The following is a 22824-nucleotide window of genomic DNA, read 5'->3' on the forward strand; positions in this document are numbered from 1 at the left end:
TTGGAGTTTATAAAACCAAAACAATTGGAACTGACACTTAACAACAGGTTATCTGATTTTAGTCCTTGTTTCTCCAAGTCTCGTGGACTGCTGCTTATCTTAATTGCTACTATATACCTGATGTCACCGGATCACTGAATACCCGATGTCAGAACTTCTTTGCTACATGTTCATGAATGTGGAAACCATTCCTTCAGTCTGGTCTACAGCTACACTGTCTTATCTCCCTCCATACCTTCTTGGTAAACTGACAATGACCAAACCCCTAAATACTTGTTGGGAAGTACTTGAACAACTTGGCACTTCAGTAACCAAAAGCTGCTGGTACCCTGCATCAAATGCCAGGCTTTGGAGGTGCAGTCAGCTGGTGAGAAATGTGCATGCTCAAATGATCTGCATGAGGACATCTTGCGTGGTATTAAGTTTCTGTTCTCTGTTGCTTATGCTTCATAACTGTTCACTTGCTGCTCTCCATCCTATTTTTCTGTGTTGTCCTGCTTACTCATTTTGTGGGCATGGATATATTTCATATACATATTCCTTTCCATAATGATCAGAGTACTCTGCAAGCAGCTACACCTAATTGTAAATGCAGATTTGTATCCAGCAAAAGCAGCTGCAGAGAGGGCACTCAGTATTGGTGTGGTCTAAATGAAGGCCTGTCTTTCCCCAGCAGCAAGTGTCATTTGAAATTCCAGTGAGCGGAGTCTTTGCCCTCTGTCTACAGCACTACCCATGTGTGGGGCTGCCTTTGGCTTTTGGACCTAACAGGAAGGGTGAGAGAGCAGAGACGTGGTGATTCTTTTTAAAACTTTTGACTGCTAACTGCAAATCTGGCTTCTTAAATGACTTCAGTCACCGGAGGCAGAAGGGTGGTTCCTTGTGTGATCAGATAGATCCAGGCTTGCTCAAGTAGAGAGTGGTATGCCCTCTAGCGTGGTTTTTATTATTAAAAAGCAGCAAACTTCAGAAAGCCCAGCTTCTTCTCAGTCTTGTGGGAGGCTGTTCCAAGACCTACCAAGCATACTCAAGTTCACAATGCAGCATGTTAAGTAACTTCATTTCATTAATTTACTCCTGACTTTGCCTAGTCAGCTATGCTGTGAATAGCTGTGGTATCTGTTACCTTTGTCCAGAACTACCAAAAAAAATCTGCCTTTTTTTTCCCCTCTTTGAATCCTCCATTACTTGCCTCTTCCCACTGCAGCAGCTCACACTAAGAACTGTTCTCCCCAAGAAGAGCTGCTGCCCTGACAGGCAGCAGAGTGCTTCAGAAACCAGTACTTAATAGCAGAAGGTTGTTCTTTTATCTTCATAAAGGCATACCCAAGTATGTCCTGTTCCGTGGAAGGTGCAGGGTGCCCAGGAACAACAGTCTCCTGCTGTAACTGCTCCTCTGTTGCCAGCTGTGGTCTTACACAGCTGCAGTGGTCTTCAACAACAGGCCTGGGACAGGAGGAGCAGCAAACTCTAATCCACAGCTACCCTCTCCCAACCCAGGAGAGGCAGGAGAAGTGAATTGTGCTTGCTGCAAATCTGTAGCCTGCACTGCCTGGCTTGGGTGAGCTGAAAGTACACTTGTGCCTCTTCAGTGCCAAAGAAAGTTAACGGGCAAGCCTGTGCAAGCTGAGCCAAGCCCCCAGCAGCGTGTTCTACAGTTCGCTGCCTCCTGCAGGGACTAGCCCAGCTCTACAACAGCACCTCTGATGGGCTGGGCACCTTCACGGCAAGTCTGATAAGGTGCTGCAGCCAGTGGATGTGGCGTGGGAGAGAACACTGAAAGCGTGTGCAGGGGCGAGTCAGTGCACCAAGGCCACTGCGTTTCTTGTGCTGTTTAACCACGGGACCTGGGCATCTGCTACCTGGAAAGATCTCAGCTGATTCGCAGTGAGAAAAGTCACGTTGGAGACCAGCAAACCCTGGGAGAGAACAAAGACAATGCAAGGCTGTGCAGTTGGTGACCCTCATACTGCCCATGGGTGACAAGGCAGGAAGAGGTGAGTGACCACCTTCCTGCTACCACCCCCAGTCCTGTTCTGAGGCTGGAGACACAACCCTTCACACAGGAAGCACAGCACCATCCAGGTACCCACACAAGCAGAGTAAGCAGCAGCAGCTCTCATCTTTTGTCTATTTTAGCTTGTAAATTCTTTGGAGAAAGGGCTGCATCTGGGTCTGTCTGCACAGCATTTAGCATAGTAAAGTCCTGCTCCTTGTTAACAGTGCCAGGTCCTTCGCGGTATCAGCAGCTTCACAGCCTTTCTTCCCAATTTCAGAGAGCTGCACAGCTGGAAAAACCTATTTCCCATGGCAGCTCCTTTGTTTCTGCCTCTACAAACTGAACACAGCTAAACCCCAGAAAACATCTTGGGCCTTTTGCAACAAAACCTGCCCAACCAGTGTTTGAAGCATTTAACTGACCCATTTCCTTTCTTTCTTTTTTTAATAAAATCAGTCATAAGCCCAGGGCAATGTACAGTTGTAATTTTCAGGTTAGATGCACACCAAACTGCTGTTTTCATGAGAGAACAGCTGGAAAGCTGACAGCTGTGTCACACAGACCCCCTCCATGCAGCATTAAAAGCAGTTGGATGTTGTTAGAAGGCTGGGTTTCCATTTGTACAACTGAAGTCACCTGGACCCTATGTGGTAGGGTACAGCTTGTGTACAGCCTGATGAAGGTGGCATGAGCAAAGTCCATCTAGGCTTAGATCCCAGCTGAATGCCTGGACAGAAACCTGCCCCCTCCCCCCCCCCGCCCCGTGTTCTCAGGTCACACTCTGCACCATTACTCATAATAGACGAAGGAAAAATCCCAAAATCCTGTTCTGTTTGGGTGCTTGTTCAGGCGTGCCAAGCTGCGGTGATTGACGTACTTCACAAACTTCATAGTTTCTTTGTCTCTATAAACCAAAGCCAAGCAGTTGTCCTCTGGATTCACTGTCAACAGCTAGGAGACACGAAAGCAATGGAGGAAATGAGCTTCACAACAATGACTTTGATATCATTCCGAGGAAGAAACAAAAAAATCATTTCAAAAGCTAGTCAGAATAAGTCTGATATTAGTAAATGAACCATGTCACTATTTTCACCTGAATACCTCTCAATCTGAAGCATTCATTATACAGTAACTTAGTATGAGTCTCAGCACTGTCACTAGTGCCGATACTGAATGCAACCCTAGGGAACAGCACTTCCTGGAAAAGCAGCATCTCTGCTATAGCTTTGTGCCCATCACAGCCTTCCCAAATGCCACCAGGCCCAAGGCTTCAGCTTTATGGTGAACACTAGCCTCTTGAGGCTGAAGCCAGAGGCGATTCAGGCAGAAAGGCTGCAGCACGATACTGAGCACACCCTCAAGGTTATGTCTGTGCTATGACAAAGTGTAATTATGTCTCTCTGCCCTAAACAATTTCACCTAATTTGAGGTCCTTACCTCTTCATCTTCACCTTTAGCAATGTACGAAGTAAAGCCACCGTATTCTGGATCCCAGTCTTGAAACAGAAAAGACAGACTGTTGGGCGGTTGAACACTGTCCAGGCTTCTTGTCACCTTCCTGAAGATGCTGTTTTTCCGCCCCACTCCCCACAGTTATTTGGTACAGGATGCTTCCCACTTTACCACTTGCCAGTCTGTTCTTTTCTTCTGTTCAGAAACAACTTGAATCAAATGTACTGGATTTGTCTTTTACCACAGATGGGCCATTTAAGATTGCTTGGCTCTCTGTTCCTCACCTGTGGAACACTTTTGCCTTAGCAGATATGCAAAGCATTTCAGTATCATTATCAGCATGTGCCAGGTGGTTTCAGTTAGTGCATTCTGGACTCAGCTAGTCCAAAATACTCATGTTTAGATTTTTGTTTTTACCACTATCTAACTAGCAATCAACCTGAAATGCCTAGACGTGACTAGAGTGGCTTTTGAAAACCCTGGCTTTTGTGAATTGGAGGTGCAGTGAGAATTTTGATGAGAAAAGAGCAAAATGGAACATACCTAGTGGGTATTCTGCCCACCTGACCCTTCACCATGCCCAGAGCCACTGCTCAGTGAGAGGAAAGGCCAGGGAGATGGAGCCGTTCCCTCTGCCCAAGCGCCACCTCCTGGCTCCAGCAGGAAGGGTCAAAGCTGATCCCATGGCTGTAATCCCAAATCTTTGTGTAAGGACTACTGAAACCAGTTTCTGCACAAGTGAGGACTAGGATAAGGTCTACAGAACCCTTCTAAGTCAGAAAGAGCAGGGAATTTAGAAGTCCTTCCTTTATGCAAACCTTGGCCTCTTAATGCAAAATCTTTTGTTCTCTTACCCTCACAGCCACAGAAAAAGAGCAAGTCAAGAGCAAACTCTGTTGCTTGAGTGTCATGGACTAGAGTATAGTGTCCGTGGGTCCAGCGCCTCAGCTCCCCCGCACATACAGGGGTACTGGAGCCTAAGAGAGGGAACAAACAAGACAGGCTGGCAATGTTTTCTGAAAGGTTAAATCCTCGTTTTGGGTGTAAGTTTTCTAATTCTAAAATGATCTTTACTTCTGATCTGTTGACTTTTTTCCTTCAATTTGGCATCTCATACAAGAATCCATTTTATGTACAGCAGGAGTATGCAGATGTAAAAACCACATGACTATTGGCAAAAGATTATTGGGCAGTTAATTAACACACCCGTGCCCCATGCCTTGACTCCTAAGTAAGTCCCACCTTGAAGACCTAGGTCTGTTCCAAATGGTATCTTCAAGTTAGTCATTAATTTAGTCCAACTTCTTTTGTGATGGTCACTGATTTTAGAAACCCCATCTGACAAAATGGTGCCTTGTGTCTTGGCTGCAGTGCAAGGCAAAATGCTAGTTCCACAAAAATCATTGTGAATTCTGCTGCAGACACCCTCAACATCAGGATCCTGCTCAAGTCCCTTCACACTGCTGCCACGCCACTTACCGTTCCGTGTCTTGCTGTCTTGTGCTTCGGGCACATGATCAGACAGGTCTGGTTGATGGGGTTTGCTATCAGCATAGTGTTCAGCATCTTCCTGCTCAGGTTTGGGACTGCTGTGCCCAGTGGTGTCTGTGGCTTTTCCTTTGCCAGCATCTTCATCCTCATCAGAGGGAGCCAGGAAGTGCAGTTTTAGGCCAGTGAAGTTGGACAGCAGTAAAAACAAGGCCTCGGAGCGTAAGAACTGCAGGAATTTATCCAGGATGTCAGGGAGGCTGTCTTCCTCTGCTGTCTCATAGAGTCTGAAAGACAGTAGAGGTATCAGCAGATGTATAGCCTTGTTGGAGAACCAGCAAGGACCACGTCCATGAGGGCACCATCAACCAGTGCAGCCTCATGGCAGTTCCTGCTTGGCGTGGTCAATAGGTGCAGGGCACTGTCATCCCCACCTTTTATTGGCAGGCCCCTGACTACTCCACTGGATGTCTTTATTCTCCAAAGCTTCACACAGTAGATGGTATTTCTCTTTCTAGGAGAGAAAGGTAGCACAGAAACTTTAACATTTAGCTCCCACGTCTCCCTTGCTGTGCTGTAGGCCACCACTGTCTGCTGTCAGATAAGGCACTCTAACTTCTTCTCTAACTAGTCTGAGGCTCCTAAGGAATGCTGAATTGAGGCACATAGCCTGGGTGGGCATCATCTCTTTTTGATGCCAATGCCCAAGAGATTTCAAATGCTACTTGATTGTCTGCTGGGTGAGAACACAATTTCACTGAGATACAAGTGCACGGTAAACTAGAGGTCAATCAGCCTTGTGAAGCAAAGCCTTTCAAGTAAGACAAAAACATTATGGGTCACTTGTTTCACACACGGGTCAAGTTCTCTTAAGTGCTAAGCTGCAGGACAAGGACAGATACTCTGGTCACACAAGGCTAGAAAGCAAGAAGGATGACGTGTCCTTCCATCCTTCTGCTTTACTTTTTGCAGGAAACAAGAATGTTGAAGCAAAGTATCTGATGTTGGATGAGTCCCCATGCAGCAGTATAGGGGAGTGAGAGAGGATCCATGACAGGATCATAGCATGGTGGAGTTTGAAAGACATTGCTGGAGGTCATCCGGTCATTCCCCTTGAGGGCGAGGAACTAGAAGGTATTTTAGTTGATGGCCATATGAGCAAGCCCTTTTAAAGCCTGCATGACTTATGGCACCTGCCAGCCCTCTGACCTGTTCTGGCAGCCCTCATCAGATAGAACCATTGGGCTCACCTTGAGAAAATCTCTCAGGAGAATTTCTGATCGCTCCTCAAATTCCTCCTGGATTTGAGCTTGGGAGTCCATGTCCAAATAAACTAGGCTGATCCACTCATACAAGATTTCATGCTGGAAGGGAAATGGATTTGAATGCTGAATTTGCAAAAGTGGAAAGGATTGCCCAACTCCCCCATAACAGGTATTCCGTGGACATGACAGAGAAATGCAGGTAAGCAGAGGTAGGCTTGTTACTCACGTCATAGGGGATGTGTGGGCTCCTGGGCAAGGGAGCTTCAATGCAGCGTGCAGGTCTGACTGTCGATGGGCCGTGAAACCAGCCACTCATCGACAAGCGGCACTTCTCCTCTGACAGAACTTCAGACACCTGCAACAACGTTGAGCAGCATGTTATTGCTTAGATCACAGCACATTTAAGGACCAGCTGTAACAGGCTGGTCATCATAGGAGATGGACTCCCGAGAGCCTACTGCAGACAAAGGACAGACCAGGCTGGATTATTCTTGGCTTACGGAGGAAGGGCTAAAGCAAATTTTGATGCTCAAGTCTACTGTAGGTTTTCAGATTCCCAGTCCAAGCTTTTTCTCCAAGTTTCCAGCAGAATCCATTCCCTTTTTCTGTTATTAAAAGTAATTGTATTTTATTTTTCTATCATTGCTTCTGTTGAAGAACCAGCTATCATAGGCCACAAAAACCAGCTGTCACAGCTTAATCTGAAAACTCATAAAACACTGATGGACTGCAGCAGGCTATACTGGTCTACTTGTGTTTTCCTTTTTAGAAAGTGCTGTCACATAAACCATCATGAAAGGTATTTGCCTGATACTTTTGGTTGTTTGTACTTGTATGTATCAGACTACAAGCAGCCCCTCTACCTTGGCCTGTGAAAACACTTCATTTTCACGTAGTCATGGCCACTGTTAAATCTTGATTTCATCAAATTGGGCTAAAGTGAACAATATCACATCCTAGGGTGCTATACCATAAAAGCAATGTGTAGAGAGCACCATGCCCTCATGACTGGTTGCAAGCCACAAACTGTTGTAAATTTTTGAATAGCACACGACGACTTTGCACTGGGTTTTGTTGTTTTGTTTTTTAGAACAGCCTGATGAAACAGGAGGAACAAACAGTCTGTTCTGAAAGGTTTTGGTTCTTACTGATTATTACAGAGCTGTAGTGGCCTTTTCCTTGCATCACTTAGAGGTGTTCTGGATTATCTGGAATGGCTACTGAATCCTAAATCACTTGGGAAATGGAAACCAGAAAAATTCCTCTCTTTAGAAGCTCATGGACCTGCTCCATGCAGCAAACACCCACAGCTTTATTTGCTATCTCTGGGAAAAATGCACACAATAGAAGCGGAAGACCTATTAGGACTAAATGCTCTTTGCCTGATGTCTGAGGATTTAAGGCTGAGGTGTGTTGTGAAGGATTTTTATCACTAAGAACCTTACGCAGTCCTCCAAGGATAATTTGCAGGCTCTACATTTTACTGACTAAAGGGTTGAGGAAATTATTTGGTGGTTCAGCAAATACTCTGGACAGTGAGGCCCACATCTAGGAGGCTCTGATTCACAGTGCTCCCAGTTAAAGTTGGTTTAAAGTTGGCTTTGTCAGTTCTTGTCCTCCTTAAAGTCCTTCCTAAGAAGCCCTGCCTTTAACACAGAGCACTTTCCACGAGTATCCACTCTACCCCACACTTCTCCCTTTCCCTCTCCTTCCCCATCAGGACTGTCGTAAGAAACAGTGAATAACCACAACAATGAGAATCAGAAAATTCAGAAGAATTCAGAAAATTCAGAAAAATCAGAAGAAACTTCTTCTCAGTGAGGGTGACGGAACGCTGGAACAGGCTGCCCAGGGGGGTTGTGGAGTCTCCTTCTCTGGAGACATTCAAAACCCGCCTGGACACATTCCTGTGTAACCTTATCTAGGTGTTCCTGCTCCGGCAGGGGGATTGGACTGGATGCTCTGTTGAGGTCCCTTCCAATCTCTAACATACTGTGATACTGTGATAAAATGAACAACAGACAGCTCCTTGCCTGATGGAAAGAGACTGGAGACACTTCAAAGAAAACCAGCGTGTTCCATGAAGGTATCAATGACTTGACAATTTGCTGGGGTTGAAAGTGTTCTGAGGAGGAAGAAAACACACTCTGGTTAAGATATGAACAGGGACTCACTAGGAACTGCTGCTTCTCTCTGACTTTATGACATTGTGACTGGTGAGACACCTGGGTTTAAGGGATGGAGCTGATAATACAGCCCATCCCTAAGGTGAGATTTTTCCCTACACGTCAGCTTCTCTGGACAAAGGAGAAACTCTCTCCCCTTTTACTCTCTGAGGAGAGTTGCTGCAAGGGGTGCATAAGCTTCATCTTTTTCAGCCACCCGCAGCAGAGCTCAGGGCTCTTACCGTCTGTGCTGTACAGGTCCAGTGTTCCCCCATCCCTTTTCTCCCAGGGTGGGACGAGGTACAGGATGAAAGCAATTCTCCGACCTTCCAACTCATCATCATGGCACAGCAAGACATCTGCAATTACACACGTTTTGCTGCTGTGGCATCTTTCTAGTACACACATGATTCATTCTAATGACCGCTTCCCAACTTTGTCCCGCAAGGATGCAACAAGAAAAAACATGCCTGTCCCAAGAACTGCATTTTCACTTGTCAGCATCACCAGCCCAAGATTTGCAAGATTAACTTCTGTGGGACCGCTCTGCAACTGGCAGATTAGCCCACCTTGAAGGTAGAGGCAGTTATAACTCATCCCCTGCCCCTCCCTGTCTGTCCCTTGGCACAGTGGACAGAGATTCCTCACTTAAACAGTGATCCAAGCTCTGACTCCTAAACACAGAACTGCACTTTGAGGAGGTCTGTTGCTGGATTAGAGGGAGGGGGGAACCCTGGGAACAAAAAAACTGGGCCAACAATTGGTTGTGCAGAAGACTTCAAAAGTAGAGCTGAGAGCAGTAACCATTTTCCCCTTTTTCCAGGGATTTTTCATGACTGAAAGTATAGGCACAGCTGTAACCTGGACTCATGAGGGTGCTGTTTTAGCATCAGACTTTACAAACTCAGCTATAGTGTTTGAAAGCTAAACATATCACCCTTCTGCTTGGCAGCAGCTCTGTAAGCATGGGCTGAACAGCTCTGCTAAGGTGGGAACTTGCACTGGCACTGGGCCCAGTTAAACCCATCAGCAATGGAACTATGCCAGTAGTTTTTCCATGATTTTTACTTCCATTTTCTGAGACTTTGATTTGCTGCTGCTAAGACCCTCTGAAAGCAGAAAGAGTTTGGGATGGGTCATGAAATTAGTATGCTGTAGACATTTCTTTTCCTACACCTCCCCTCTCCCCCCCCAAGCTTTAGGGAAGGAAATACTTATAGACTGACCAGTATATTCATATTTAGCACAGGAGATATCAATAGTTGGCTCCAGCTCTATCTGGGTCACAGCAGAAAGCCATGGTCGGAATTCTTCACACAGAGCATGCCTGAGATGACAACCACAAGGTGTCTGTTACAAACCATATCAGCATAGCCTAAACTAATTTACCATGTCCATTCTACCTATTTAAGCAGTTAAAGGTGCCGTTGCTGCCAGTGACAGTGTGTTCCTGTCAAACTACACAGGAGCTGGTCAGGAAAACAGCCCTGTGTTCACAGCATTGCTGTCAACTGGAAGGGGAACTAGCAAACATTCTGACAGCAACAGGTATATGAGGGTTGAATCAGCTGCACAACACAGAGGACAACAGTTAACTGACTTCAGTGCCAGGATTCAGCTCTTCAGGGACAGTTCCTGGCCCACCTGTGGCCCCAAAATTCCCCAGGAAGCCAGCACCTAGGTTGGGGCAATCCCAAGCACAACTACAGGCTGGGCAGAGGCTGGGTGGAACAGCCCTGAGGAGAACTTTCTCATTTGATTAATGAGAAGCTACCCAAGACCTGCTTGCAGGCCAGAACCCCTCTGCATGCTGGGCTGCACCCTCAAAGTGAGACTTCACTGCTGTGCTCTGGGGAGACCCCCCCCTGCAGTCCTGCATCCAGCTCTGGGGCAACAACACAAGAGAGACATGCAGCTGTTGGAGCGAGTCCAGAGGAGGCTACAGAGATGCTGCGAGGGCTGGAGCAGCTCTGCCTGGGGACAGGCTGAGAGAGCTGGGCTTGTTCAGCCTGGAGAAGAGAAGGCTCCTTAAGGGGAGACCTCATAGCAGCTCCAGTGCTTGAAGGTGCTACAAGAAACCTGGAGAGAGGATTTGGACAAGAGCCTGTAGGGACACGACAAGAGAGAATGGCTTTAACCTGACAGAGGGGAGACTGAGATGAGCTCTTAGGCAGAAGTTCTTCCCTGTGAGTGTGCTGAGGCCCTGTCACAGGTTGTCGAGAGAAGCTGTGGCTGCCCCATCCCTGGCAGTGTTCAAGGCCAGGTTGGACGGGGCTTGGAGCAACCTGCTCTAGTGGAAGGTGTCCCTGCCTGTGGCAGGGGTTGGAACTGGATGAACTTTTGAGGTCCCTTCCAACCCAAATCACTCTGTGATTCCATGACTCCCCACTCGGCGCCGGCAGTGCCCAGGACCAACGCTTTACCTCAGCGCCGCGACGTGTGGCTCCGAGCTTTCCCCCAGCTCCTCGGACTGCAGCGGCCCATGGAAAAGAATAAGGGACGAGGTTAGTGCTGTCCGGCTCGGCCAGGCCCAGCTCGGCTCGGCCCGGGGCCCACCTGCCGCAGAGAGAGAAGGTCGTTCCGCCGCCCACGGAAGCCGAGGCCTAGCAGCTCGTCGCGCAGAGCTTCTGCGAAGCCTGCACCCGCCAGGAAGCCGGGAATGACGCCGTACCGGAACGGGGCCGACTCCACCACCACCACCTCTGCAGGAGAAACGCAGCCTGTGAGGGGACGAGGGGAGGCGGCCTGGAGCGAGTGGTGTCCAGCCGGGCCGTACCGTGTCGGAGCTGCTCCCCACTGGCCCAGGCCTCCGCTGCCCGCTCCCGCAGTCCCGTGTCCCGGAGGATGTCGCTGAGCTCGGCAAGCGCCTCCCGCTTCCCGCGCTTTCTTCCCGCCGGTGTGGCGGCCCCCCGACGCTTGGCGCCCATAACGCGGCCCTAACTCCGCACCGCGGCTCCCGGTTCACCCCGCGCTTTCCACCGGCACAACCACACCACGAGAGGGCAGGGCGGCTCCTCCCCGCGGTCGCGGCGGAAGCGCGGCGGCTGTTCCGGTGTGGTAGTGCATAAAGGAAGCGCGGCCTGACTGGAGGGTGACGTCGATTGCTGCTGGGGTCGGGGTGCTGCGCTGCTATGTCCGTGGTTCCGCCCAACCGCTCGCAGACCGGCTGGCCCCGAGGGGTGAACCAGTTCGGGAACAAGTACATCCAGCAGACAAAGCCGCTCACGCTGGAGAGGACCATCAACCTGTGAGTGCCGCTCGGACCTCTCCGTCCCGCTCCGCTACTGTGCGTGGGCCGCTCGGGGGGCCCTGGTTTCTCCGAGTGCTGAGGGGGACGTGATGCGGCGCGGCGCTTGTGGCCGATGCTGGGGCGGGTAGCGACCGGGCGGTGTGGAGCGATTAGTGACATTAACGGGCCTGGCCCGGGTAGTGCGGGCTCCGAGCACCGTAGCCCGAAGCGTGGCGGTGCGGGGAACTCGAGCACCAACCGCCGCGTGGCTCAGCCCGGTGGGATTTGGGCTGGCCCCGTGTGGACCAACCAAATCAAAACTGACCTAGAGACTGGCTATTTGCTAAGAAACAACTACATGATATGAGAAGCCACACACTTTATCTTCCTCTGTAAGTTCTGACAGAAGTAGGTCACAAAGAACACATCTGTCCAGTTGCAAAATATGTAAATGTTAACTGTAACAGTCCCTATTCGATGTTAGCTATTAGTTGCAACTTTTGTGTTTATATACGCACAGTTTGTACAGCTGGCTTTGTTCACTGTTAAGAGTGAGCATATTTGTGTTGTATTTTTGACATCCATATTGAAACTCCTTGAAGTTTAAATATGGATGTCAGAGACTAGGATGTGTTTATAGTATTTCTGAAGAAAAAAACTTGTCAAGAAGCTGTGTTATTTTTTAAGTATAGGTTAAAGGCTTTGCTATACAGGCTAATGTACCTAATTTCGTGTAGCATGGGTTAGTGTAGCAGATTTTGTATTAATAAAGCTGTTTGTGTATCTATTTGGAAATAACTGGAAAAAGGAATGTAGATGGTTCTAAGCTATAAGTGAAAGTGGGGAAGCTTGCTAATGAATGAATTTGTGGTTAGGAAACTAGTGTGTGTGAGAGGGCTCTAACAGCTGCATCTGGCTTGTGATTTTGCCTCTAAAACGTGACGGAAATTTGGAGGGGGGAAGTGTATGCTATTTGAGTTTAACATGATTAAATATTGGAGAAAGAATATTACAACGTGTATTTCAGGGACAACATTCTCCATGGAATTGGTCACTTACTCGGTTAATTCAGTGCTATATGCCACAAGTTGCCAAAACCATGGTAATAACTTCTTACTGCTCTGCTCAGAATCCATTTTCCTCTCTTTTCTGATTTAGCTGGATGATCCTGTCTTCCCTCCAGGCCTCATGCTGCCAGATCTGTGTTACTTGGATTTTTGTTGTACAGTAACATTCTCCTGTTGCTCTCTGTTCTCTCTAGGACTGGCTGATCTCTTGCCTAACCTTTCCTTTGTTTAGTAGGCTCTTTTCAGTACTTCTTCCCTGGAGAAATACCTCAAGTTTCCATTGTACAGTCAGCAGAGAAGGCAGAGGCCCAGCACCTAGCAAGTGATCTGCTTAAACTCTTCATCTTGTCCCCAGCCCTGCGTTTAGGCATTCAGCATTTGTCTTCTTTTGTGATCCAGATGTCCAATTTCCCACTTCAAAACAAACTCGTTTCTAACAGTTTAGTCCTCAGGCTCTTCATTACTTCTGCAGAAAAAGAACCCTGCTGTTCTGTGCAGCTTGCTTCCTTCCCAGCAGAGCTTTTCTCTCCTGTTCCTTTCCCAGCTCCTCTCACAGCCTCAGCTGCCTTTGTGGTGTGGAGATCAAAGAGGGTGGCTGTTGACTAACAGTTGCTGCTGTTTTTCGTGGGCTTCTTTCCTCCTTCTGAATCAGAACCATGCTAGCATGTTCATCAGCAGGATGTTGTGCACTTGTATGTATCGTGGTGCAGATTTTCCCATGGTAGCGGCCCCATAAATTACAAACAAGAACTTCTGGCCCAGCACTGTTTGTTCCATCAAGCAGAGAAGGTTATGCCTCAAGGGAGATGCTGTGTCACAATGATTTAGATATGGATTTCTTGTTACACAATTACTTTTGTTTTTCCCCTTGCAGGTATCCATTGACAAATTACACATTTGGTACAAAGGAACCCCTGTATGAGAAGGACAGCTCCGTTGCGGCTCGGTTTCAGCGCATGAGGGAAGAATTTGACAAGATTGGCATGAGGCGGACAGTGGAAGGGGTTCTGATTGTCCATGAGCACAGGCTGCCCCATGTGCTGTTACTGCAGCTGGGGACAACTTTTTTCAAGTTGTAAGTGTTTCTTGAACATAACTTTTAGTTTTAACTGTACTTCATGGACCACTAAATGTGTGGGCTAGAGATTAAAGTGTGTCTGGCTGATGGATGTTTTAAATGTGATTCACTTCTTGAAAAGACATTATGGAAAAAGTCTTTTTTAACAATGGGGTTTTCATTTAAAGTGTATTTGTCTGACTCTGCTCATGAGTGGGGTGACTTCATTTGGAACCAACTAGAAACCTTAGTTATGGTGTGTCACTATGTTAAAATCCTGTTTAAAACTTGTGATCAGTAGTTAGTGTGTTGTACTGACATTGTGAAAGCTGTTATGCTTAAATATGCTTATGCTGTGGCTGCAAAAATGGTAATGTGAGGCTGAAGGAATAAACCCCAGTAAGCGCAGAATGATACCCATTTAGAAACTAGAGGGGGAGCTGGGGACAGCAAGAAAGGTTGGTGTCTAAATGTGAGAAAATGGCTTAAGTTCATGTCAGTTATTGCTGCCAGAGTGAAATGTTAGTGTTTAGGTCATATAGTCATAGTGGTGATGCCAGTTTTCTTTTTAAACTGGATGGGTTTGACTTGTCTCAAGTTTTCCTGTTTGTTCTCTTGCTTTGATGTTTTAACATTTGCGTTGTTTGTCCTCAACTTTGTGTGTGTATGACATTTCATTTTATATCTGGATTCTTTCCTGGCATCTTGATTTGAGGGATGTTTGTGGACAACATAGGCTAGAGTCTAAAAGTTTTGCAAGACTGTAATGATGAAAATATGTTTTTAGGATTTTGATTTTGTTTTTTTTTTTTTTTTTTCCATTAACCTTGCATCAAATGCAGGGTGGTTCCCCATGGGAGTTTTATTTTCCATTTCCTGTGTGTGTCAGCGAGTGCTGTTTCTGAGATAAGAACAAATACAGTTGGTATTTACAACTCCTGCTTCAACTTCTGGTGCTTATACGTTACTGTTAAATCTTTGCCTTTGAGTGCCACAGTTTTCATATATATTGTTACCTTGTCTTGCTGAAGAAGTTAAAGCATTTTATATGATAGTTATTTTTTAGGGGCCATACAGTAGCCATTTGAGTCACGCTTTTGGTGAGTTATCCTCAGCAAAGTTAGATTTGGAATTCCTGACTTAAGGGCGTCGTGTGAATTTGTAACTTCCTGCCTGGAAGCACATCCAGTGTTACCTATGGAGTTGGTAAATGCGATAAAACATAACTGCAGCTTTCATCACTGTTTATTTTGACAGACCTGGTGGTGAACTCAATCCAGGAGAAGATGAAGTAGAAGGGCTCAAACGCTTAATGACAGAGGTCTGTTTCTTTCATTATGTTGCTATTCCAGAATGTTGAATTGTCTTAGAGTACAAAGCATTAGCATAGTCTCCTTATCACTTCTGTTACTTTGCAGCATTTGTGATATTTGCAGGTAGTTAAGAAATAAAGCAATAAGCTTGCATTTATCTCCATACTGAGTGTGATGGAGTGGTTTGGGGGCTGACCCTCCACCTCCTGCTCAAGTCCTGTGTTTGTTTGCAGCTTTGCTTTTTGGCTGGCTTCAGGCAAGTGAGATGGGCAGTAAAATATGCTGTGGAGCACAAATGATGAGGACATGTTTTTGAGATAGCTTTCCCAATCACCAGTTAACTTCCTGTGCTCTCAGAGTAGCCTAAGTCTGCCATTCATGCATTTCATTCTTCCTGTTGGCCTGACAGGACTCTCTTCAGCTGAATCATAAAATGGTTTGGGTTGGAAAGGACCTTAAGATCATCCAGTTCCAACCCCCTGCCACAGCAGGGACACCTTCCGCTAGACTAGGTTGCTCCAAGCACCGTCCAGCCTGGCCTTGAACAGTGCCAGGGATGGAGCATCCGCAGTTTCTCTGGGCAACCTGTGCCAGTGCTTCACCACCCTTAAAGAATTTTTTCCTTATATTTAACTTGAACTTCCCCTGTTTAAGTTTAAACCCATCACCCCTTGCCCTATGCTTACAGTCCCTGATGAAGAGGCCCTCCCAGCATCCTTGTTTCAGATACTGGAAGGCTGCTATGAGGTCTCCACACAGCTTCTCATCTCCAGGCTGAACAGCCCCAACTTCCTCAGCCTGTCTTCATACAGGAGGTGCTCCAGCCCGTGATCATCCTTGTGGCCTCCTCTGGACTTGCTCCAACAGCTCCATGTCCTCCTTATGTTGAGGACATCAGAACTGTACACAGTGCTCCAAATAGGTTCTCATGAGGGCAGAGTAGAGGGGCAGGATCACCTCTTTCCTCCCAGCAGCTGGTCATGCTGCTGGGGATACAGCCCAGGACACTGTTGGTGAATGGAATTTGCAGTGCTCTCTGAAGTGTCATTGTTAGATGAGGCTTTTTTTAAAAAATGTCACTTTATACAAAAATAGTCTAAAATTATTCTGAAAGCTGTTCAGAGCAGTTCTGAACTACATCAGATCCTTATTCCAGCAAGTCTTCATGCTTCCAGTATGTTTTTTCAAACAATCCCCTGACTTGGGGTAGTTAAGAGTTTTGACTGTAACTGGATTTTTGGTAGATACTGGGTCGTCAGGATGGTGTTCAGCAAGACTGGGTGATTGATGACTGCATTGGTAACTGGTGGAGACCGAACTTTGAACCTCCACAGGTAAGTATTCGCATTGACTTTTATCATCTTCAGCCTAGTACTGATTGTGCTCCTGAAAGCCTTCAATCTACTAGTTGGGCTTTTTGAGTACCTGTTGCATGAGCAATTAGGTTTTTTTGGGTTTTTACCTATATCATTTCCTTTCTGTGGCTGAAGAGAAACGAATTTTTTTTCCATCCCTCCCCCCCCCCGAAACTCCCATCTCCCTCCTCAAATCTCCTGATGGATGTGAAACCACTGGATACAGTATCTTCCAGTCCTGTGCTGAGCCAGACATGCCATTTAAATTCCTGTTGTAGCCACAATGCTGCATATGGAACAGACACCCTATGAATAAATTAGTCTCACTGTACTATTTCTGGATGCTTTGCTCAATTTGCTGTTACATGTTTGTCTTGCTAGTTGTTTTAACTGCTTGTGAGTAGTGGTGCCTCTTTAGATCCTGTCAGTAGTTGCCACAGCAACAACACTTCTTTTCAATTACTTATCTTATGTGCATGATTTTTGTTATTTGATAGCATGAAAGAACAATGTATGACACGCTGAAAGCTTGCACAGTGCTTGGTAATTTATAAAGTAGCACTTAATATTGGACAGTATTTTCAAAGTTCTATACAAATGATTTTTGTTGGTTTTCTTCCAGTATCCCTATATCCCAGCTCATATTACAAAACCAAAAGAGCACAAAAAGCTTTTCTTGGTCCAGCTTCAAGAGAAGGGTAAGTGTTTGCAGGAAAGGATTGTATTTTTAACAATATCTAAATGCTTGCATGTCACACAAGTAAATGCAGTGTCAAGTTTGTGTTCATATATTGCAGTTGCTCATAGGTGATGGCTAAAATATATCAATGCTAGTATCAGTTTTGAATGTGGGTGATCCTTGGAAAATGAGTTCCTAGTAAATTCTCATGCCTGCTGTAGGTACAGCATATGAACCCTGTATTTGATTAAAAAAGGAATAAACCTTCTGTAGTGCTATAGGTAGGGACCTTGTTTAGGGGTGGGGAAGGAAAGGGGTGGTGATCTCTTGGCTGAATGTGTGGTGGTTTTTCTCATTAATCAGCTTGTATTTGGTTTTAGCCTTGTTTGCAGTCCCCAAAAATTACAAGCTGGTTGCTGCACCATTGTTTGAGCTCTATGACAATGCACCAGGATATGGACCCATTATTTCCAGCCTTCCTCAACTTTTGAGCAGGTATATTATAATTTCTTTGTATTTTGGTTCTTGGGAACACATTTGCTGTGGGACATCACAGAAACCGACTTGAAAAAGGTTGCAGCTGTCCCAAATAGCTTAGAGTGTACCTCAGATGAGGTGTAAGGAACAATTTAGAGGCACTGATCATGACTTGCTCGCACCAGAGCCCTCTCTAGCAGGCTGCAGCAAAGGAAAATGTGAAAGATGATGACGTTGAAGCTGTGCACAGGCTAATTAGCAGCTATTTGTAAATGTTAGGGACAGCATGAGAGTAAAAGCAAAGATGTGTGTCTGAAGCCCTTAAGTGTGTGTGTTATCACAGCTTGGTGATGGTTAAATGTGGTGAGATTTTCTAGATTCTGTAGTAAAGTTTATAAAACGTAGAATCTTTGTACAAGTATCTGTGGGTACAGCTGTATTTTTTCTTTCCTTTACCCAAAGTACACATTCTCTGGCTTCCTTACCTGAACAAGGATTGCCCCTGTGGTCTCCAAAGCTCACTAGTCTTACCAGTTTGTTACTTCAGCAAATGTTCAAGAGCTTCAGGTGTCCCACAGCCTGCCAGCTGTTACTCAGGGAAGCAGTTCTGCTATCCACCTAGTTGAATGAAAAAAAGCTGTTACCAGAATGGAGTTTCTCTCTATGTAGCCGCTTTTCTGGCATTTGTGGCTATGGGGGCTATTCTGTACCCAAGGGATGGGCATCTGGAAGCTGAGAGAGGTGCTTGCTTTCATGGTGGGAATGCTCATCATTGGGGAACTTAGCTGAGAAGAATTAGCTCTGTTGTTGAGTATGTCCATATGTCACCCTTGGAGTATAGAAGGTTGGCCCTGGTAGCTGAAATGCAGCAAAACAGTTGCTGATGATGGGGGAATGTAACTCTTACTGGTATTTTCACAGCTATGAAGCTCTCTTAAGAGACTGCTGTGCTATGCTAATGTAGGATTGGCTGTTAAAAATGATGCTTCCTGCTCTACCATATAGCTGCCTTACTAAAAAGTACACCTTTGTTCTGTCAGATGGAGGCTTACCAAATGCAGAAATGTTTGCTTATTCATTCCAAAATGTCACTTGGTGAGGAAATCTCACATCCTTTTAATTAAATTTTTTGCATCCTTTTAATTTTAGGTTCAACTTTATTTACAACTGAGGTCCTGTGAGTCTGAGACAAGAAGCCGTCTCTGAGCACAGCTTTTAAATGTAGAGAAAAGAACACGTGTGACACTTTTTTCCTTTTTTTTTTTTTTTTTGGTCATTCTTTTCCTGAAGGCTGCTAAACTTTCCCCAGTATGAATTGGAAGTGACTCACAGCTGTTTAGGTAGTGGGATGGAAATGTGTTATTGGTGTGTTCATCACTTTTCATTGTAATACTTTTTTTTCTTTTTCTACAACATTAAACAAAATGGTTAATATTTTGTTTGCCTTCAGTTTGTGGCTTTTTTGTTTGTTTGTTTTTGTGGCGTGTTTGTGGTTTTTTTGTTTGTTTTGTTTTGTTTTTTGTTTTTTTTTTTTTTAAGCTTTAGTTGTCTCCTGTGTACTTCTATGTACATATTTTAAGCTTCAGGAGTGCAGAAGATCATGGAAACAAGTGGAGGACCTAAACCATTCAGGGACCTTTGGATAGGCTGATCCGCATCCCTGAGCAGGCAATTAGTCTGAGGGAGAAATTAAACAGTAAAAGTAGATGCAATATAATTTAAGTTTTAACTTACAGGATAGAATTGCTGTTTTGAGGGAGTATTTAAAGGCAAGAATAGCCTTTGCTCAAAGCCTGCCAGAACCGATCTGGAAGCATTACAGCTTCTACAGGGCTTGAAGGAGATGAAACATGTATCTTCTCCTACTGTTCCTCCTTAAGAAAATAACAACCTAACAAATTTTGGATCTGCCTGAGATCCAGTTAAAATACTGGGAGTGAAATTAATTTTGTCTATTTTTCTGTAGCTACAAACAGAATTTGGGTGATGTTGAAATGTTTGGCTGATGCCATATGCAAGTGGCTCCACATTATGCTGAGCTGTCAGACCAGTGTGCTGTGTCATCCTGGAAGATATGCCCCGATCTCTGCTATTTCCCTTCAACATTTTACTCTCTTCGAGGTTCAAATACCAACCTTTATAGTTTTGCTTATTTCCCATGCTTGGCTAAACATCAGTTCCAGTTGGATGTGTCGCTTCCAAATGCCTTCAGCCTTCCACAGTTTTGCCTAACTCTTTTGAAGACTTGTTCCCAGATTCTGCCTTGAATCAGAAGATGCACTGTTGCTTGTGTGCTGTCCTCTTTTGCAGAGGTATTGTTGGAGAGAGAGCACGTGCTGCCAGGAGAATTGAAACTTGATGGCAGGGCTCGGTTCTTTTGCCAGCTGTGCTGATAAGCCATGTACAGAACAAGTCCAAGAGCATTGTGTTTCGGTCAAATTGCAGCTGTACAGTGTAAGATTGACCTGGAAAAAAAATACTGGAAACAGTAGCGGTGGGACTGTTCTTTTCAGACTTGATGGAGGAACATCCAACCTAGATGTATGGTTAGCAGAATATAGGGTTTCTTACGCTGCTGCCACAGGGGGAAGATAAAGCTACCAGGGGAGTGTAGACCAACAGGTATTGCATAGGGAAGAGAGGAAGGGAAGGTGGAGGTTTGGCAGTTGGATGCTATGAGACCAAGCAGCACTGCTTTCGAGGTCTGGCGGTTAACAGCTCCATGCGCCATCTTCGCTTGCTGCACGGTTAGTTCCGCACTGCCCGTGCGGGAGTGCTGCAGGTGCAGCCTCCACTCCCTGCCTCTCCCGTACCTCTCCAGGTTTTATGGATGCCGAGGGAGAGCTGTCGTCTTCCCTTCTTTACGCTCCCCGCCCCTGCTGCTGTGGCAGAGGCAGCCCCAGGGGCCGGACAGGCCCGGATCAAGCAGGGGGGGTCCCGGGAAGCACCGCCCTGGCCATGACTCAGCGCGCCGGGAGCCGTCTGTGACGGGGCGGCCGGGGCGGGAGGTTCGGGCGCGTTCCCTCCCATGACCACGGGCAGAGGAGGGGCGGCGGCGGGGAGGTATTAGGCCGCAGGAGTCGGGGCGGCGCGGTGGGCTGGAGCTGGAGCGGCCGGGCGGCGGCGAGAGGTTCGCGATGCCGCTGCTGTTCCTGGAGCGCTTCCCCTGGCCCAGCCTCCGCACCTACACAGCTCTCAGCACCCTGGCCCTGCTGGGCACTAGTCTCAGCGCTTACCGCGCCCTCAGCCAGGCCTCCGGCGTGGCTGCGGGCTCTAAGTTGGGCGAGCACCCCCGCCGCGGCGGGCAGCGGGCCCTGGACGTAGCCTACTACCTGCTGTCGGACAGTCTCTGCGTCTGGGTGAGCCCGGGGAGGGCGCGCGGCGGCGGGGCCTGCGGGCCCGGACGGGCGGGCGGTGCGGCCTGCGGAGAGGCCTCTGTCGGCTCCTCAACGTCTCGTTATTGTTGTTGGGAAGTTGCGCTCGGGGTGAGGGAGGCGGTTCCGCGGGGCGGGGGGCGCCGTCGTACCGGCTGCTCGCTCGAAGCGGGGGGATGCACCCCTGCATTCCCCGGGCCGCTGCCGCTTCGCTTTCTCCCTCACGGGGCTGCATGGTGGGGCTGCGTTAGAGCCGGGCTTCCCAGCCCAGTGCTGGTGCCCTCTCCCCCTCGGCATGGGTGGGTTTGGGGTGAAGCTCTCGGCGGTGGGTGCCCGGTGGGCGCTGCCCCAGGCGCTGTGTGTCCCCTCAGCTGGATCTGTGGAGGAAACCCCCGCGTGCTCAATTTGAAAACAACGTTTAAAGCCATGCCTGTGAGAGGAAGCATTCTCACCATTTAAGAAAAGGAAATAATACTGTAGCTCTTTAAACCCAAACCTGACAATGGTATATGCTTCTTGGCTCACTGATTTCCATAGTTTAAATAAAAGCTCATCAAGGGGATATCAAAAACCTAGCTGAGTTGCTGCCCTTGAGCTTTGCCTCAGTCAAAGGTGGTGTTAGTTGGGCATCTTTGCAACCTGATTACTTGACTGAGGCACTGGGTTTTGAATATACCAAAAACATTCAGCTTATTGAAACTTAGTCTTGGGACTTCAAATTAAGAACTCTGGAAAAGTTTATTGTGTGTCCTTTAGAAATGACTGGGTGAGGCTACTTCATCATCTTCCCCTCCCCTTTTCAGTGTTCTGTGTAGGTCAAAAGTTAATTACCAGTGTCTTTGTCAGATGTGAGAAGCAGTTTTCCCAGGCCTGTGTATTCTGCTCCTTGCTCCTTTGCTTTAAAGCAGTTTCCCAAGCAGGATTGAAGCACATTTGTTACAGGAGAGGTAATGCTTCTAATGCTTCCAGACAACATCTGAATCTTGTATCTCCTGTAGCAACAAATTCACACTGGAGTTTTCTTATCTGCCCTGTGTTAAACAAAATGAGTATCTTGGGGATCTGTGAGTTTTGTCCCCGTGTTCCTCGGTGCCAAAATGTGCTAATCTATACAAAACAATTTCTTGTGAAGAGGTAAGCTAGTTTGTTGGCTATACCAATGTCTCAAACTGACCATGTTAGTATTTCTAGAAAAAAAAGTTAAGTGACTTATCAGCTACTCTATGTGTCTTGGAATTGGCCAGGCTTAATTTTCACCCTCTCAAAAAACAGATAACCAATACTGTTCTGTGAACAATGGCAGGTTTTGTTAAACTTGTTCATTCCCCTTCTCTCCCTCTCTCTCTAATTAGGGCAGAAGTATTTGTTGCTGACTGCTTGCTTTCTTTCCAGGTACTAGTGAACACTGCCTGCTGTTTTCTGATGCTGGTGGCTAAGTTCATCCAGTATATGGTGTTTGGTCCTCTCCGTGTCAGCGAGAGGCAGGTAAGACAGCAATGTGTTGCCTCAGATGTCGTGTTTCATGATTTCTAGGTGTGTGACTGGTGTCTGTGCATTTCTGTATGTAATTGCTGAAAGTACATAAGAAGAGCAAATTTTAGGCCCACATAAAGTTAAATCTCACCATGTGGTTAGCTAGGATAACCATAGACACAAGTTTCCATTTGATTTGTGAAGGGAACTTTTTCACTGTTCCTATTGTATAAGCCCACGATCAACTTGAAAATCCTGCTTCCTTAATGAACTTTGTCAGATTTCTTGCAAGTGCAGTATTTCAGAATACTTGTAACATGGGTTTTGCTCTATTTGGTTTGTACTTGGCAGCTTTTCTCCACTGTGTTTTGTAGCCATTTATCAGCACTGGCATTTTGAATTCCCTCTTTTTTTTTGTGCTGTGATGCTGG

The 22824-nt window shown here is 46.6% G+C and overlaps 3 protein-coding genes across 9 annotated transcripts in view; 2 read left to right on the forward strand and 1 right to left on the reverse strand.

Annotated features, from left to right (window-relative positions):
• Positions 1-2777: 2777 nt before the first annotated feature.
• Positions 2778-11416, reverse strand: OGFOD1 (2-oxoglutarate and iron dependent oxygenase domain containing 1). 2 transcript variants are annotated; one of them, XM_080637542.1, is made up of 13 exons: positions 11146-11416; positions 10926-11071; positions 10793-10839; positions 9596-9696; positions 8612-8728; positions 8238-8329; positions 6431-6559; positions 6190-6303; positions 5374-5453; positions 4931-5226; positions 4306-4428; positions 3437-3495; positions 2778-2950 (listed from the first exon to the last, which is right to left on the reverse strand). In XM_080637542.1, the coding sequence occupies exons 1-13, from the start codon at positions 11294-11296 to the stop codon at positions 2789-2791; spliced, it is 1617 nt and encodes a 538-aa protein (XP_080493668.1). In that variant the 5' UTR covers positions 11297-11416; the 3' UTR covers positions 2778-2788. The 2 variants fall into 2 exon arrangements, with proteins under 2 accessions (XP_080493668.1, XP_080493667.1); XM_080637541.1 differs by having other exon boundaries at positions 10793-10925; positions 11041-11416.
• On the forward strand, positions 11354-19578 carry NUDT21 (nudix hydrolase 21). Of its 2 annotated transcripts, XM_080637545.1 has the most exons (7): positions 11354-11616; positions 13540-13740; positions 14980-15043; positions 16280-16369; positions 17013-17088; positions 17450-17564; positions 18696-19578. In XM_080637545.1, exons 1-7 carry the CDS (start codon positions 11501-11503, stop codon positions 18715-18717), a joined length of 684 nt encoding a protein of 227 aa, XP_080493671.1. In that variant the 5' UTR covers positions 11354-11500; the 3' UTR covers positions 18718-19578. The 2 variants fall into 2 exon arrangements, with proteins under 2 accessions (XP_080493671.1, XP_080493670.1); XM_080637544.1 differs by lacking the exon at positions 18696-19578 and having other exon boundaries at positions 17450-18676.
• A 960-nt stretch (positions 19579-20538) lies between these two features.
• Positions 20539-22824, forward strand: part of AMFR (autocrine motility factor receptor) — a 35932-nt gene continuing 33646 nt past the window's right edge. For 4 of the 5 annotated variants that reach the window (XR_013958737.1, XM_080637537.1, XM_080637538.1 and 1 more), the window contains exons 1-2: positions 20539-21352; positions 22313-22405. Coding sequence is in view for 4 of the 5 variants with exons in the window: in XM_080637537.1 (XP_080493663.1) it covers positions 20684-21352; positions 22313-22405 (762 nt within the window). In the remaining variant the exon portion in view is untranslated. The remainder of the gene's footprint in view (positions 21353-22312; positions 22406-22824) is intronic. The other variant, XM_080637540.1, reaches the window with a different exon arrangement.

This window comes from Psittacula echo (assembly GCF_963264785.1).
Source record: "Psittacula echo genome assembly, chromosome: Z".
NCBI lineage: Eukaryota > Metazoa > Chordata > Aves > Psittaciformes > Psittacidae > Psittacula > Psittacula echo.

Excerpts from the sequence above, each read along its gene's own strand:
- OGFOD1 (XM_080637541.1), bottom strand. The coding sequence starts at position 11,296 with ATGGGCGCCAAGCGTCGGGGGGCCGCCACACCGGCGGGAAGAAAGCGC. Across the intron at positions 9,697-10,792 it reads CCACACGTCGCGGCGCTGAG|GCATGCTCTGTGTGAAGAAT; the intron begins GTAAAGCGTTGG and ends TTGTCATCTCAG. Across the intron at positions 3,496-4,305 it reads CTTTTTCTGTGGCTGTGAGG|ACTGGGATCCAGAATACGGT; the intron begins GTAAGAGAACAA and ends TTCTGTTTCAAG.
- NUDT21 (XM_080637544.1), top strand. The coding sequence starts at position 11,501 with ATGTCCGTGGTTCCGCCCAACCGCTCGCAGACCGGCTGGCCCCGAGGG. Across the intron at positions 15,044-16,279 it reads TCAAACGCTTAATGACAGAG|ATACTGGGTCGTCAGGATGG; the intron begins GTCTGTTTCTTT and ends GATTTTTGGTAG. Across the intron at positions 16,370-17,012 it reads CGAACTTTGAACCTCCACAG|TATCCCTATATCCCAGCTCA; the intron begins GTAAGTATTCGC and ends GTTTTCTTCCAG.